The following is a 13,809-nucleotide window of genomic DNA, read 5'->3' as shown; positions in this document are numbered from 1 at the left end:
AAAATTAGCTCCTTCATGGTTTCACATATATCATAAAGAAGCTAGCACATCCTGAAGGCTTCCTCTAAAAAAAAAAAAGTGATATATGGCAAACTTGAAAGTCAAAATTAAAGGAAAAGGGCCATGTAAACTGACCCTAGGAAATGTGGGAACTATGTCGATTGGCGTTGGGGGGGGGATGGGGGAGGGTAGGTACCACCTTCTTGCTGGTATAATCCTATTTTGCTTCACTCTAACGATAAACTAAGTGTGTTCTGGTTAAATTCAGCTTTGAATAATTGCATGCTGCTGGCCTGATCTCCCCCACTGCTGTGATTGGTTATGGTGTCCTTTTTTTTTTCTCTGTCTTCACTCTGGAGTGGCATTGCTTTGTACTAGAAACAATTCCATTGCCCCATCCCTGAGAGGTTGATTTCTGTGCTGAGTGGGTTGTTCTGGGCCTGTCTCTCACATACTTTAGATTTGTGGACATTCATTTATAAAGTTCTGTGTTATCCTCAGATTAAACACACACACACACACACACACACACACACACACACAGAATGCCATCACAGAATGTCATCACTCATTAGATTTGCAGGCATTTAGAACTTAGGAGAGTTTCAAGGCTTTAAGGGGAAAAAAAATGAATTACATTTGTGACTAGGGCCAAATCTGTAGCCTTAGAGGTGAAAGGCCGGGCTTAACTATGGAACCAAATATACTCTAGGCCAGTAATTCTCAAATTCTTTGGGCTTGGAATCCCTTTATATTATTGAAATTGTGATTTTATCCTTTTATATTATTAAGCTTGTGTTTATGGGGATTTTAGCTATTGATACTTAGAAATTCAAACTGAGAATTTTTAAAAGTATTAATTAAAAAACAATAAATCCATATGTTAAATGATATATAATATTTTATGAAAAATGACTACATTTCCAAACCAAAACAATATTGGTGACTAAAGTGGCATGTTTTACATTTTTGCAAATCTAATATTTATCTGAATAAAAGAGAACTGGATTCTTATATCTGCTTCTGCATTCAATCTGTTGACATATATTGTTTTGGTTGAGGTATAGGAATAAAGTTCAGCCTCACATGGATAAATAGTTGGAAAAGAAGTATTTCAAGAACTTTTTTCAGATACTTGTAGATCTTCTTTGATACTATACCAAAACTTGACAAGTGATTCCTAAAGGTTAGGTGTAGTAAGAAATCTGAAACCATATCAATGAGCTTTTCCTACTCTGTTACATTAAAATCCAGTGGTCATCTTGCACTTTGAATGAATTTTTTTTACACGTGTACGATTTTGTAACATTGTATTTGGTCATTTGGGAAACATTGGTTCATTGAATTATGCAAATAGTCGAAGTGTTGACACATTTCATTGTACAGTACCATAAAATAACATTCGTTAATATCAACATCAGTGTCATTGGAAAGGTTTTACATATTGGAAAGCTGCTAAGCTCACAGTGGCAGATACAAGTTTTCCAAAGTTCTGCTTTTGACTTGAAAGCTAGATTTCTGTCATTGGCAACAAACACAACAAATACCGTCAGCTGCTTTCCTTGAAATGACAGTCTGATTTCATTCACGACTTGAGAAAATGCCTGCCAAAAATCCAAGTCCAAGTAATTCTTTCAACTAAAAATAGCGTTTGAGCAAAAACAGGGAAAAAAGATGTCTAGTTCACCTGGCAACTCAGTCCCACGAGTGCTTTCCCTCAACGAGCATCACACCTCCATAGGCTGCAAAGGGTTTTATGTGTCCCTTCTCTCTCATAAAACAGAAAACTTAAAAGAAAAGATGTGCATTCAAGGGTCCAGGTTTAATCAAATTAATCATTTTACTGCTTCATCTTGAGTGAAACTGTTTTGTTTTTTTTTAACTGTATGTGATGCTCCTTTCATTCATACAAAAGCAGCTTTACCCACCATTGCCCTTAGATCATCGGTGCAAATGTCAACGAAGTGAAAAAGGGAAGTAAAGTGTCAGCATTCTTCAAAATCGTTCTGGTCTTGTGGACTCCACCCACAAGGATCTCAGGGTCCCCCCAAAGTCCCAGATTACACTTTGACAACCACAGTGGTGGACAAGCATATGGCCACCATTCCCTTTACCTCGGCACCAGCTGCCCAGACGAAGGGAGGCTTACTGAAGACAGAGACCCCCCCCCCTTTAAACCTACTGGGGCAACGAGGGCTTTGATTTAGTATGGGGTTTTGCTGGACAAGCATATGTGAACTAGACTTTCTGTCCAGTTGGCTTGAAGGCTTCCCAGTCTTTTCTTTCTTTTATATGTGACTTGAAACTTTTAATGTCACATTTATAGTTGGCTTGACTGCCCCAAACAAAGTGTTGTAAACTTTCCCCACCAATTGGCCGTAGCTACAATTGGTGTTTTCACTTTAGAGCTTGAAGAATAGGCATCTTGTGTTCTGGTCCTGATTCGTGAATACAGCAACCGTTCCTCAAGCTCACTTTCCATGTGTGAGAAAAACCTCTTTTGACATTTCTCCCATTTTCAACTATTTCTCAAGACAAGCTGTTAGTCTCTAAGGACACTTGCTGTCTGCCACAAAGTATCCAATTCAAACATTGCATCGTTGTCTCCTTTGTTGAGGTCTGCATTTTGTCTGTCAGGTTTTTTTTTCTTCTTTTCCTTCTGGAGCTGGAAACCAGGCAGTGAGAGGATGACAGGTTCTAAAAGGTCATATTTGAATAAAGAATTGTCTGTGTGCACTTTTCTTCAGAGTTGTGTGTTTTGTGTGTTTTAGTAAAGGGAGCGCTCCTGCTGGCCAGACCTGTCTGAAAGTTCCATTTTCTTTACCACTCAGTTTCTCGGCTTTTACATATGAATCCCCTGAATCGATAATAAATTGTGGCAGAAAAAAATAAACGTAGGTCTCTTCTGCACCTTTAACTGTCCAGAGAGAAAAGTTACTTTATAGGTAAAACGTGCATCTTCTCTGCTGTCCCTTTTCTTTATTAGGAAATGATTTTCAATGTAGTTTATACAAGGTACCATTAAGGCTAATTTTCTTTTTCCTAAAGGAAGAAGTAAAGTAAATACGAGAAAGAAAAGAATAACCCAGAACATTGATTGGGTTCCAGGGAATGTTATCAGCATCTTAATAGTCAAGAATTTTCAGTTGCGTGTGTGACTGATTATTTAAACCAAGCGCTGCTGTTCGCTCCATACAATGAGTCTGACTGTATTTTCTGGGTCACCATTGTCAGCAGAGGTTAGTTTAAACCATAGCGGATGCAGGAAACCCTGCTGACTCTCTCTTCACACAACGTCACCTGCTTTGAGAGGTGGGCAAAGTTTTGCTGCTTCAAGGACCAACCCCCCCTAAGAAATTTCTGTATTTAACTCTTAGGTTAATGCACACTCTGTGGGAGAAGGCCATTGTTTCACTCGTTTCTTTTGCTTTCCCATCCTTTCATGCTTGTATCAGTTTTCTCATGATTTAAAACAAATGCCCAGAAACCCAACAGTCAAGGCAGAACAATTGCGGGCTTTCAGCGTTCAGAAGGCAACCGCGATCACTGAAATAACGCCGAGTTATTACCAAACAAAAAACAGAACCACACGCCAAACCATACATATTGACTTTCTCAAGCCACAGGATCAGTCGGAGGTGGCTTGCTTTTTGCTCTGCAGATCACGTGGTCAGGACTGCCTCGCTGCAGATGCTGGACTTTTGTTTTAAAATCTAGTTCTTACTGAGTCCTCCTCTCTCTCTCTCTCCCCCTCCCTTCTTCCCTCCCAAAGAATAATTACAGGCTGCAAAGTAAAAAGCATTAGAACTGTTTACAAAACAGCTCAAAAAGTTTAAAATAATAGGGGCGTGTGTGTTTGTGTAAAACACAATAATGTGTATGGCAGGGGGAAACGGTACACCGTCTTTCTTCATTCTTCTTTCGCTGCTCCACGTCACCCTCCAGAATTTAAGGCGCGGAAGGGAGCGATGGAGTCCCTTTCCTTCTGCTTTGCAGTCCTCACACTTCATCTGTGATGCTTACTTATCTGATACCTGTTTATTGTTGAGCATCAAAATACAGACCCTCAGGTGTGTGGGGACAGAGTGGCTGCTGGAGCGGGCTGCTATCTCATTAATTTTAGGGCAGTCGAAATTCCCATACAGATGCTCCCTCATGACATTCAAGAGAAAGATGGTGTTTTTTTGGTTTTTTTAATGAGCCCTTTGCTATCTTTCGGAAGTCCAAGAGACCAGCTTTCAGCAGGTTAGCGTTCTAAAGTGAAAGGGGCATTTTTCCAACCCTTTCCAAAGTCTCCTCCTGTGCAGATTTGCAAAGATTTCACAGTGTTCCCCTCCAGATTTGATTTGATTTGGGTTTTTTTAAGGTGGAAGGGTCGCCTCTAACCTCCAGCCTCAGAGCGCATCAGTCATGTTGCTTTGCAGGTTGAGATCTGCTGCGGCAAAGCCAAACCTCAGCTAGCGGCGCTGCACCGGCTCTGAACAGTAGTGAAGCTGGTGCTGACAGGCGGAGGAGGGCTGTGTCCCCTTAGGCGCCGATGCGCTGGGGACGAGGGCTGGGCTGAGGGACCAGCCCAGCCGGGAGGAAGCATCCCTTCCCCCGGTGATTAATGAAGCACAGTTAGGAGCTTTTTGGAGGCTGGGAAAGGTTGTCCTCCCAGCCCCTTATTATGAAGTCTCTGTCAGCAAAAAGAACTCTCCTGGGCAGTGAGTGACTTCATGCAGATGACAAATGACAGCTTTGCGTTTCATTCTGCTTGATAAGTACTCAATATCGTACGCAGGTGAGTTAACGCTCCCCAGATGCAAACACTCCAGTGCACTGTGGTTTCACAGGCACTGCTGGTTCTTCCTTATCAGTCATTTGTTTTCTTGGGGATGTTTAAAGTACTGTTAAAGTGTGAGCAGGGATGATACCCAGATCACCGTATTTATGATTATGAAATGAAGATATTATTCATGTCATTTGTTAGCAGTTCTGAATGTGGTTTCCTTCTGTCTCTCCCTTTTGGAGTACAGATTTTTAAAATTATATCAATATATTTGTATAGATATGATTTATATATTACATTTCTATTTATTATACTTATATATAAATATAATATATAAATCATATCTATACATATATATTTATGCTGTTTCAAGAGACTCTTTCAGACCAAAACTCTGTGTCAAAATCCTTGACTGACGTTTCCTTTTGTATTTTTTCTCCCCCTTCCAGGACCCCATCTGCAGACGTCCTGAATACCTCTGAGTATAGCAGTTGATTATTCAACCAGGATACCTAATTCAAGGTATTAGCTCTTGTCAGAAAGCTTTTACATCTGAGCTCTGTGTTGGAAATTCTATTTTGGCAATGAATTTTGAAATCGGAAAAGTTGGAATGAGAATAAAGGACAAAAGTGAATTTGCAAAATAATCAAGCGCTTAGAAAAACGACCTGACGCCTGGTAGGGTTTGCCGCTTCTGACTCATGGGCAGCCCTTTCTCTGCCAGTTTTTGTGCCAGTTCTCCCTGAGTTGTAGTCCTTTTTCTGCAACTGTGTCTGGGGTTTGGATTTCATTTTCGTCTCTCGCTCTCCCTTTCTCTCTGACTGCCCAGAGCTGCAGGAACCAGGAGACAGACGTTTTGTCAGTTTTGCGACATTGGACCAAGCACAATGAAGTATTCTTGCTGTGCTCTGGTTTTGGCTGTGCTGGGCACACAGCTACTGGGGAGCCTCGGTTCAACCATCAGATCGCCGAGGTTCAGAGGCCGGATACAGCAGGAGCGAAAAAACATCCGACCCAACATCATTCTCGTGCTCACTGATGATCAAGACGTGGAGTTGGGTGAGACACTGGTTTGTCGCTTGTTGGTCTCTTTCGCTCAAATGATTTGCTGGCTTGCATTATCAGTAACAGTCAGTTAACTTTTGGGGGTTTGACACATAATGGTAGTACCTGAACCAACACCCTGGGTTATAAAATGTACTCATATTAATGATAAAGCATTTGGTTTGTGTTTCAACTTGACTCTTCTGATCTTAAGGTTTTGAAGCTGGGGGTGGGCTGGGAGGATGGGAAGATGGCAGGCGAGAGGAAGCACGAAACTGTAGAAGTCAAGTGTTGGATCGTGCGCCTTGGAAAACTCTTTTTTTTTTTTGCGGTATGCGGGCCTCTCACTGTTGTGGCCTCTCCCGTTGGGGAGTACAGGCTCCAGACGCGCAAGCTCAGCTGCCATGGCTCACGGGCCCAGCTGCTCTGCAGCATGTGGGATCTTCCCAGACCAGGGCACAGAACCCCTGTCCCCTGCATCTGCAGGCGGACTCTCAACCACTGCGCCACCAGGGAAGCCCTGGAAAACTCTTTTCAAGATATTTGGGCAAATTTGTTTCAAAGAGTATGAGATTATGACTGTAATTCTCTGCTCTGCATATGAACGTAGGTGGATACAAAAAGAACTTGTCGGGGCTTCCCTGGTGGCGCAGTGGTTGAGAGTCCGCCTGCCGAGGCAGGGAACACGGGTTCGTGCCCCGGTCCGGGAAGATCCCACATGCCGCGGAGCGGCTGGGCCCATGAGCCATGGCCGCTGAGCCTGCACGACGGAAGCCTTAAAAAAAAAAAAAAAAAAAAAAAACTTGTCGATGGTCATTATTATTAAGGTGATTCCTTTATTCACAGCTTGTGATTGTTAGGGAATTGAAAGTTACAGTATTCTGCACATCCTCCCGGTAGTAATTCACTGCTACCACCCTAGACAGGATGCTTTTCTGAAGAACTCGCTCACCTGGGTTAATTCTAGAGCACTTAGAAAGCCTGCCAACATCTGGTGTTTCAGCTGAGCTTCTGTATCACCTGATTTGGTTTCTCACCTTCTCACTTTCTTTAATGGCCCGGCCCTATGGTCTTGCCCATAAGCTTAGGGTCAAGTTCTTCTAGGGTACCTAGGACAAATGAAAAGCTTGCCCTTACAGGTTGTCACCATCACTCATTTCCATTCCTGGACGCAATTCCTTGCTCTCAAGAAATCGCTCAGCTAGGCTTATCCATCACACTGAACTTGACCGTCGCTAGTAGCTTTTAGACTTCCTGCTAGCAGAGCACCCTGGGCTTCTTTCCAGAGCTCCTCTGGCTAGGGTCTTTGAGGATAAACCCCTCCAGGCTGGAATTTGATCCACAGGGATAGGGACTTTGATTTCCAATTGGAAACCAAACCCTAGAATCCCAAAAATTCAACTCTTTGGGTTCAGCTGGAAACAAAGGCACTAAAAGCCAGCAGAGGTAATGATTATTGGAGGTGACTTGCAGAGTCTGTTTTCTCTCACTTAACTGCTTATTTTTAAATTTTTATTATTTGGTTACGCCGGGTCTTAGTTGCAGCTGGCGGGCTCCTTAGTTGTGGCACGTGAACTCTTAGTTGCGGCATGCATGTGGGATCTAGTTCCCTGAGCAGGGATTGAACCCTGGCCCCCTGTACTGGGAGCGCAGAGTCTCAACCACTGCGCCACCAGGGAAGTCCCTCTCACTTAATTGCTTAAGCAAGAATTTTCAGGCATCATGCCAAAATGAAAAGTCTTGCAGGTATGACTTTAGTACGTATGTGGTTAGTGGTTTAAGTTTTCATTCACCTACAGGGCAAGTAAAGTGAAGACCTTTGAATTCACTTCCCTTAACATCTCTCATATCCATCCTTTTCAATGAAGCCATTCTCTTCTCTCCCAGTTTTTCCCTAACTGGTTGGTCACGTGACCTGTGCCCTCTAGTCTTGGCCCCCCCTACCTATTCTTCATTTCCTGCAAGTATCTGATCAGGTCTCTGCTGCTTAAAACCCTCCACCGGGTTCCTTTACCAAGACGGTGAAGCCCCTCTCCTCTGCAGGCTGATGAGCGCCGGGCATCTGTCCCTACCTATTTCTGTAAGGCTATTTCCCTTTCCCTCACTTTTGCTCTGTGCTCCATGGAAACAACTTACACTTCCCTGAAGGTGTCTGGTGGTTTCATCTCCCTCACCTATATTTCATGCCTTTGTACATCTCATCCCCTCTGCCCTTGCCCCATTTTTCCACCTGGCGAAGCCCTACCTATTCTTCGTGACCCAGTCCAGATGCCTTCCCCTCGGGGGGTCTTCTTTACCAAAACGATCCTGCTGTCCAGCAGGGTGGAGGAAACTTTCCTTTGCACCACCTTGGACCTGCCTCCAGCGTATGACCCTAAATCCACCATGTACTTCCCTACCTGTCTCTTCCACTTAACTGAGAGCAACTAGAGGGCAGGGTAGTGTTCTATTTATGTTGTAGTCCTGATGCTGGGACTGTGCTGGGAATCTAGTAGGTGCTCAGTAAACTGGAAATGGACCCACAGGGGCCTGAAAAGGCTAACACAATTCCCAGAAATGAATGCAAGTATCCGTCATGATCTACCTCTTCAATATACAACCCTTGTCTTTAAAATAAATTAAGGAATTGTTTGATCAGTGTATTTTTAAGAGTTCAAAATTTCATCCTTATCCTATAGTTAATGAATTCATTCAGTAGATATTTATTAAGCAGTTATTAAACACTGGCTTCTAGTGGAAGCACATGGATATAATGGTGAAGAGTCGTCAGCCAGGTTCAATCAACCCAGCTCTTTCCTACATGTTTGCCTTGCCTTTACTTCCTTCCTTGATTTCCTACCCAGATACCAGGCTAAGCATTCACTCATTTAATCATCACAGTCGCTCTATGAAGTGGTTACTATTACTCTCTTCAGTTTATACTAAAGATAAATGAGGCTTAGAGAAGTCGCATAGGCTGTGATGAGCTAGGAAATGGTAAACTCAGGACCTGTATTAGGGCTGGGTCTCCACAGCTACACATTTGACCATGATTCCTTCCCTCAATCCGTCCTTCAACAAATATTTATTGAGCCCTTCCTAAAACAACCTGTAAGTACATGGTCACGCCCTAGGTTCCGAGATGACAGCTAAGATGGGTCTTGTTATCCTACTGGCAGAACAAGTTGATGATGAACCGCTGTGAACCATGGATAAAAATTTAGAGAAGACTTCTTTTCTCAGCAGAAAAATTATGTTCTTGGTAGTGGGTCCAGTTTGATGGAGACTTTTGCCTGGCCGATTGTAACACTCTCATAATCTTTCTTGACACTTAACTGCTCTAGACTTTAGTTGGCTTTTGTGTTTTTTTAATCGTCTTAACCAATTTTTTTTTTTTTTTTGGCTGCGTTCCATCTTCATTGCTGCGCGGGCTTTCTGTAGTTGTGGCGAGTGGGGGCTAGTCTTCGTTACAGTGGGCGGGCTTCTCATTGCAGTGGCTTCTCTTGTGGCGGAGCACGGGCTCTAGGCGCACGGGCTTCAGTAGTTGCAACACGCGGGCTCAGTAGTTGTGGCGCATGGGCTTAGTTGCTCCGTGGCATGTGGGGTCTTCCCGGACCAGGGATCGAACTCGTTTCCTCTGCATTGGCAGGCAGACTCTTAACCACTGCGCCACCAGGGAAGTCCTCCTCTTAACCATTTTCAAGTGTACAATTCAATAGTGTTAAGTACATTCACATTGTTGTGCAACCAATCTCCAAAACTCTTTTCATTCTATAAAATTAAAACTCTATACCTATTAAACAGTAACTCCCTAAACCCCCAGCCCTTGGCAACCGCCATTCTACTTTCTGTCTCTATGAACTTGACTGCTCTGCGTACTTCATATAAGTGGAATCATACAGTATTTGTCTTTTTGTTCCTGGCTTATTTCACTTAGCATAATGTCCTTCCTCACTGTTCATCTGTGTTGTAGCATGTCTCAGAATTTCCTTCCTTTTGAAGGTTAAATAATATTCCATTATATGTATATCCACCCTATGTCTATCCATTGATCTCTTGTTAGACATTAGTGTTGCTTCTGCTTTTTGATTATTGTGAATAATGCTACTATGAACACAGGTGTATAAATGTCTCTTTGAGATGCTGCTTTCAATTCTTTGGGGGTATATACCCAGAAATGGAGTTGCTAGATCAATAGGTAATTCTATTTTTAATTTTTTGAGGAACTGCAATACTGTTTTCATAGCGACTGCACCATGGTCCGTTTCCACCAACAGTACATAAGGGTTCCAGTTTCTCCACATTCTTGACAATATTTGCTGTTTGCTGGTTTTTTGATAATAGCCATCCTAATGGGTGTGAGATGTTCTCTAATTGTGGTTTTGACATGGTTTGTTTTGGTTTGATTTTTTACTTACATGGGATTATGTTTGCCAAATATTGAATAAATCTTCACCTAAGCAAAACTTTTGCACCTGTAACACTGCAGGCGTTTTGGCTTCTGTGCCTCCAGAAGGATATAACAGACTTAGAAAAGGCTTAGGAAAGCAACTACAAAAATTGTAATAGAATACTTTTCCTTTTGGAAAAGAATAAAACAATTGTATCTCTTTGTCTGGAAAGACAAAGGCTAAGAAGGATTGTAATCCAAGTTTATGAAACAAGCTGGGAAGGAAAGCTCTTATTAAGTAGGACTGGGGCCCCTCCCTCAACTTTGAGGACAAATAAAGTAAACTAGTCCTTTGTGAAAGGAGTGAAACACATGAGGAATTTACTAATAAAAGTGCTAGAACCTCATATGTGGATAACACTTTATCTTTTTCCAAAGAACATTTATTCCCATTATTGCATTTTATTGTCATCCCACCCAAGTTGGGTGGGTAGGACAGAGATCATTATCCCAGGAGAACATTTGATCCATGGAAAGATTAGGTACTTTAACCAGCGGTCCCTGTACTTCTGGATTTGCTTTTTCCACAACTTGAGAAGTGGTTCAGGTTATGCCTCTCCCTGTAAATAGTTCAGGTTTTTAGGCAAAGTTAATGGGTGGAGATTTACACCTTTTTTTAAAAAATTGAAGTATAGTTAGTTTACAATGTTCTGTTAGTTTCACCTGTACAGCAAAGTGATTCAGTTATACATAAATATATATCTATTTTTCAGATTCTTTTCCCCTATAGGTTATTACAAAATATTGAGCATAGTTCCCTGTGCTATACAGTAGGTCCTTGTTAGTTATCTATTTTATATATAGTAGTGTGTATCTATTAATCCCAAAATCCTAATTTATCCCTCCCCCTCCTTTCCTCTTTGGTAACCATGTTTGTTTTCTATGTCTGTGAGTCCATTTCTGTTTTGTAAACAAGATCACTTGTATCATATTTGAGATTACACGTATAAGCGATATCATGATATTTGTCTTTCTCTGTCTGACTTACTTCACTCAGTATGATAATCTCTAGCTCCATCCATGTTGCTGCAAATGGCATTAGTTCATTCTTTCTTATGACTGAGTATATTCCATTGTATATATATGTACCACATCTTCTTTTTTAAAAATAATGTAGGATTGATTTTATTTTATTTATTTTTTGTTTTTGGCCACGCCACATGGCTCATGGGATCTTAGTTCCGCAACCAGGGACTGAACCTGCGCCCTTCGCAGTGAAAGCATGGAGTCCTAACCACTGGACTGCCAGGGAATTCCCAGTACCACATCTTCTTAATTCAGTTGTCCATTGATGGGCACTTAGGTTGCTTCCATGTCTTGGCTACTGTAAATAATGCTGCTGTGAACATTGGGGTACATGTATATTTTCGAATTATGGGGTTTTTTTAAGCTAGAAAAACACAAATGGACATGATTAACATGAAGTTTGGGATGATGGCTACCATCTGGGGAAGGAGTGGTAACCAAGTACTTCAGCAGTATCCATATTTCATTTTAAAATTGAAAATATGTACCTGAAGAAACTGTGATCAAATGCTAAGCTTTGACAATGCTAGGAGACATGTTATTTATTCTGTTTTTCCCTGCACTTGAAAATATTTTACAAATCAAAAAGAAGAAAATCAGAAATGTTCATGGGACTCCCCTAACTTTCTGAGACTAGAGTCAAAGAGATTAGGCTCTAAATCTTTCCCAAATGGTCCCTGGGTGCCACTCTGAGAAACAAAATAATGAGCTGGTTAGAACATTGATCTGGCTCAATGTGGCATTTCTTAAATTCTTAGGGAATTGGACTGGTGCTAACATCTCAGTAACGCTGACCCAATGCTTCTCTTAGATCATAAGGAGAATTAAGAAATCTTAAATACATGGAAACACTTTGTCTAAAGCAGAGGTCACAAGTGGGATCTACAGTCCAGAGCTAGCCCACAGATGTGTTTTGCTTGACCAGCACACTTTTTAAAACCAAGGCAACATTTTAAAAGATCAGGTGATTTTACATGAAAAGAAAAGAAATCCAGATTCCGACTTTTCTTGAAAGTTCAGAAGAATGAGGGCTGACATTCCCATGAGGCAGCCATCAGTTAAATGCTTGAAGGGGAGTCAAAGCTGCCCCCATTAGGTGGGGCGTGTCCTCCCAAGACCCTCACCATCCCCACCACTCTCCACTGCTCCCCAACACTTAGGCCAAGGATCACTTGCCATCATGCCCATCCTGCTGATTTTCTTATAGTCAGGGGAGAGTTCTGTATACCCACATCTCTATCAAACGTAGAAAACTGGAGAGACGAAAGCTCTGTGACTTTTCTTGTACCTGCCTACCTTCTCTGTCTAGCCTGTAGGCGTTTTTACTTCCATTCCCCTAAAAAACTAGTCCCCACTTTTAATGGCCTTTAGCTCTTTAGGGGAAAAAATAATGAGTCCTAGTGACCTAGAAACATGCCAGACAGATTTATTATCTGCTTCTTGGTCCCTTCTTCCCCCAACTTGTTTTCCCATCTCTGGTTTTAGCTGAAACATCTGTTTTTTCTTTCCTACCAACTTCACAGTTTTGGTAGAAAAAGGTGTACTGTGTGATCATGTTATCTTTTTAATGCTTTCAGAATTAAAATTTTCAATAGACCAATAAAGCCATGTTTAATATGGGAACTATCACTGTTTAAGGTTCCATAGTTAACTGTTGGCATAGGAAAATAGCAGGGATGTGCTTTAGCCCAGGCCATTTATATATTTAAATCATTCACCTTACCCCATCATAAAACAATGGCGTCTAGAAACAACCCTGCACATTTAATGAGTTGTGTTTGCTTGTCGTTATCACTCGTCAAACCATGAATTGTGGCAGTTCACACGGAGGTGTGTCGCTCTATGAAGCCAGGTGTGTGTGAATGCCACATATCTGGGACTTCCTTAAAGGATGATGACGACAAAATTTATTATTGAATTTCTGGTTTTGTGAGTTTTTCTGGACATGATGAACAGCCTCGATGAAAATGTTAATGCTTGATAGTATGAAATATTGAATAATCAAACGCTAAGATATTTGAATCAGGAAAGGCAAAGCTTTGTTGTAAAGTTTAACGTGTACGTGAAGTAATCCAGGCTCTCTGTGTGATTTTGGTAAAGTCATTCCGATTAGTGGGACATTTTCTCCCTCGTGACCTTTTTTCACACATGTGATTTGGGAATACGTGAGTTGAAGCCTGTAGAATGATTTAAATTCCTGGCTATGGCTCTGTCTAGTCCCAGTAACCTAGCACATACCCCCTCAAAGGACCATTCGTGGAGCCTTGATTTTTAACTCCACCAGAATTGCAAACATGGTGGATCTTGCAGGATTCCCAAAGAGTGCCACTTCTCCTGACACCGAGCGGTGTCTCGGTCACCGCTGAGCTGTCCGAGCATCCCCACCCCTGCAAGAGCGAATGGCAGATGTCCCCAGTCCCAGCCTGGAGCTCTGGTGCTGGGACAGCTTTTCTTGGCAGCCCCAAGATTCAGCTGTGGCCTGGACCTTCCCTGTCCTCAAGCCAGCCCAGTCAGCAGTGCCCCCATGCCAGCTACTGGA

The 13,809-nt window shown here is 42.1% G+C and overlaps 1 protein-coding gene across 1 annotated transcript in view; it reads left to right on the top strand.

The window, feature by feature from the left end:
* Window positions 1-13,809, top strand: part of LOC111185593 (extracellular sulfatase Sulf-1) — a 115,432-nt gene that overhangs the window by 48,571 nt on the left and 53,052 nt on the right. Inside the window, exons 2-3 of the mRNA XM_089899051.1 lie at window positions 5,221-5,293; window positions 5,601-5,830. Coding sequence (XP_089755177.1) covers window positions 5,659-5,830 — 172 coding nt within the window. The 5' untranslated portion in view covers window positions 5,221-5,293; window positions 5,601-5,658. The remainder of the gene's footprint in view (window positions 1-5,220; window positions 5,294-5,600; window positions 5,831-13,809) is intronic.

This window comes from Delphinapterus leucas, chromosome 17 (genome assembly GCF_059928025.1).
Source record: "Delphinapterus leucas isolate spDelLeu-1000000601 "Yukka" chromosome 17, BTC_Dleu_Yukka2, whole genome shotgun sequence".
In the NCBI taxonomy this organism is placed as follows: domain Eukaryota; kingdom Metazoa; phylum Chordata; class Mammalia; order Artiodactyla; family Monodontidae; genus Delphinapterus; species Delphinapterus leucas.
The sequence above is the reverse complement of the archived record's forward strand: the minus strand, read 5'-3'. Positions and strand labels throughout refer to the sequence as shown.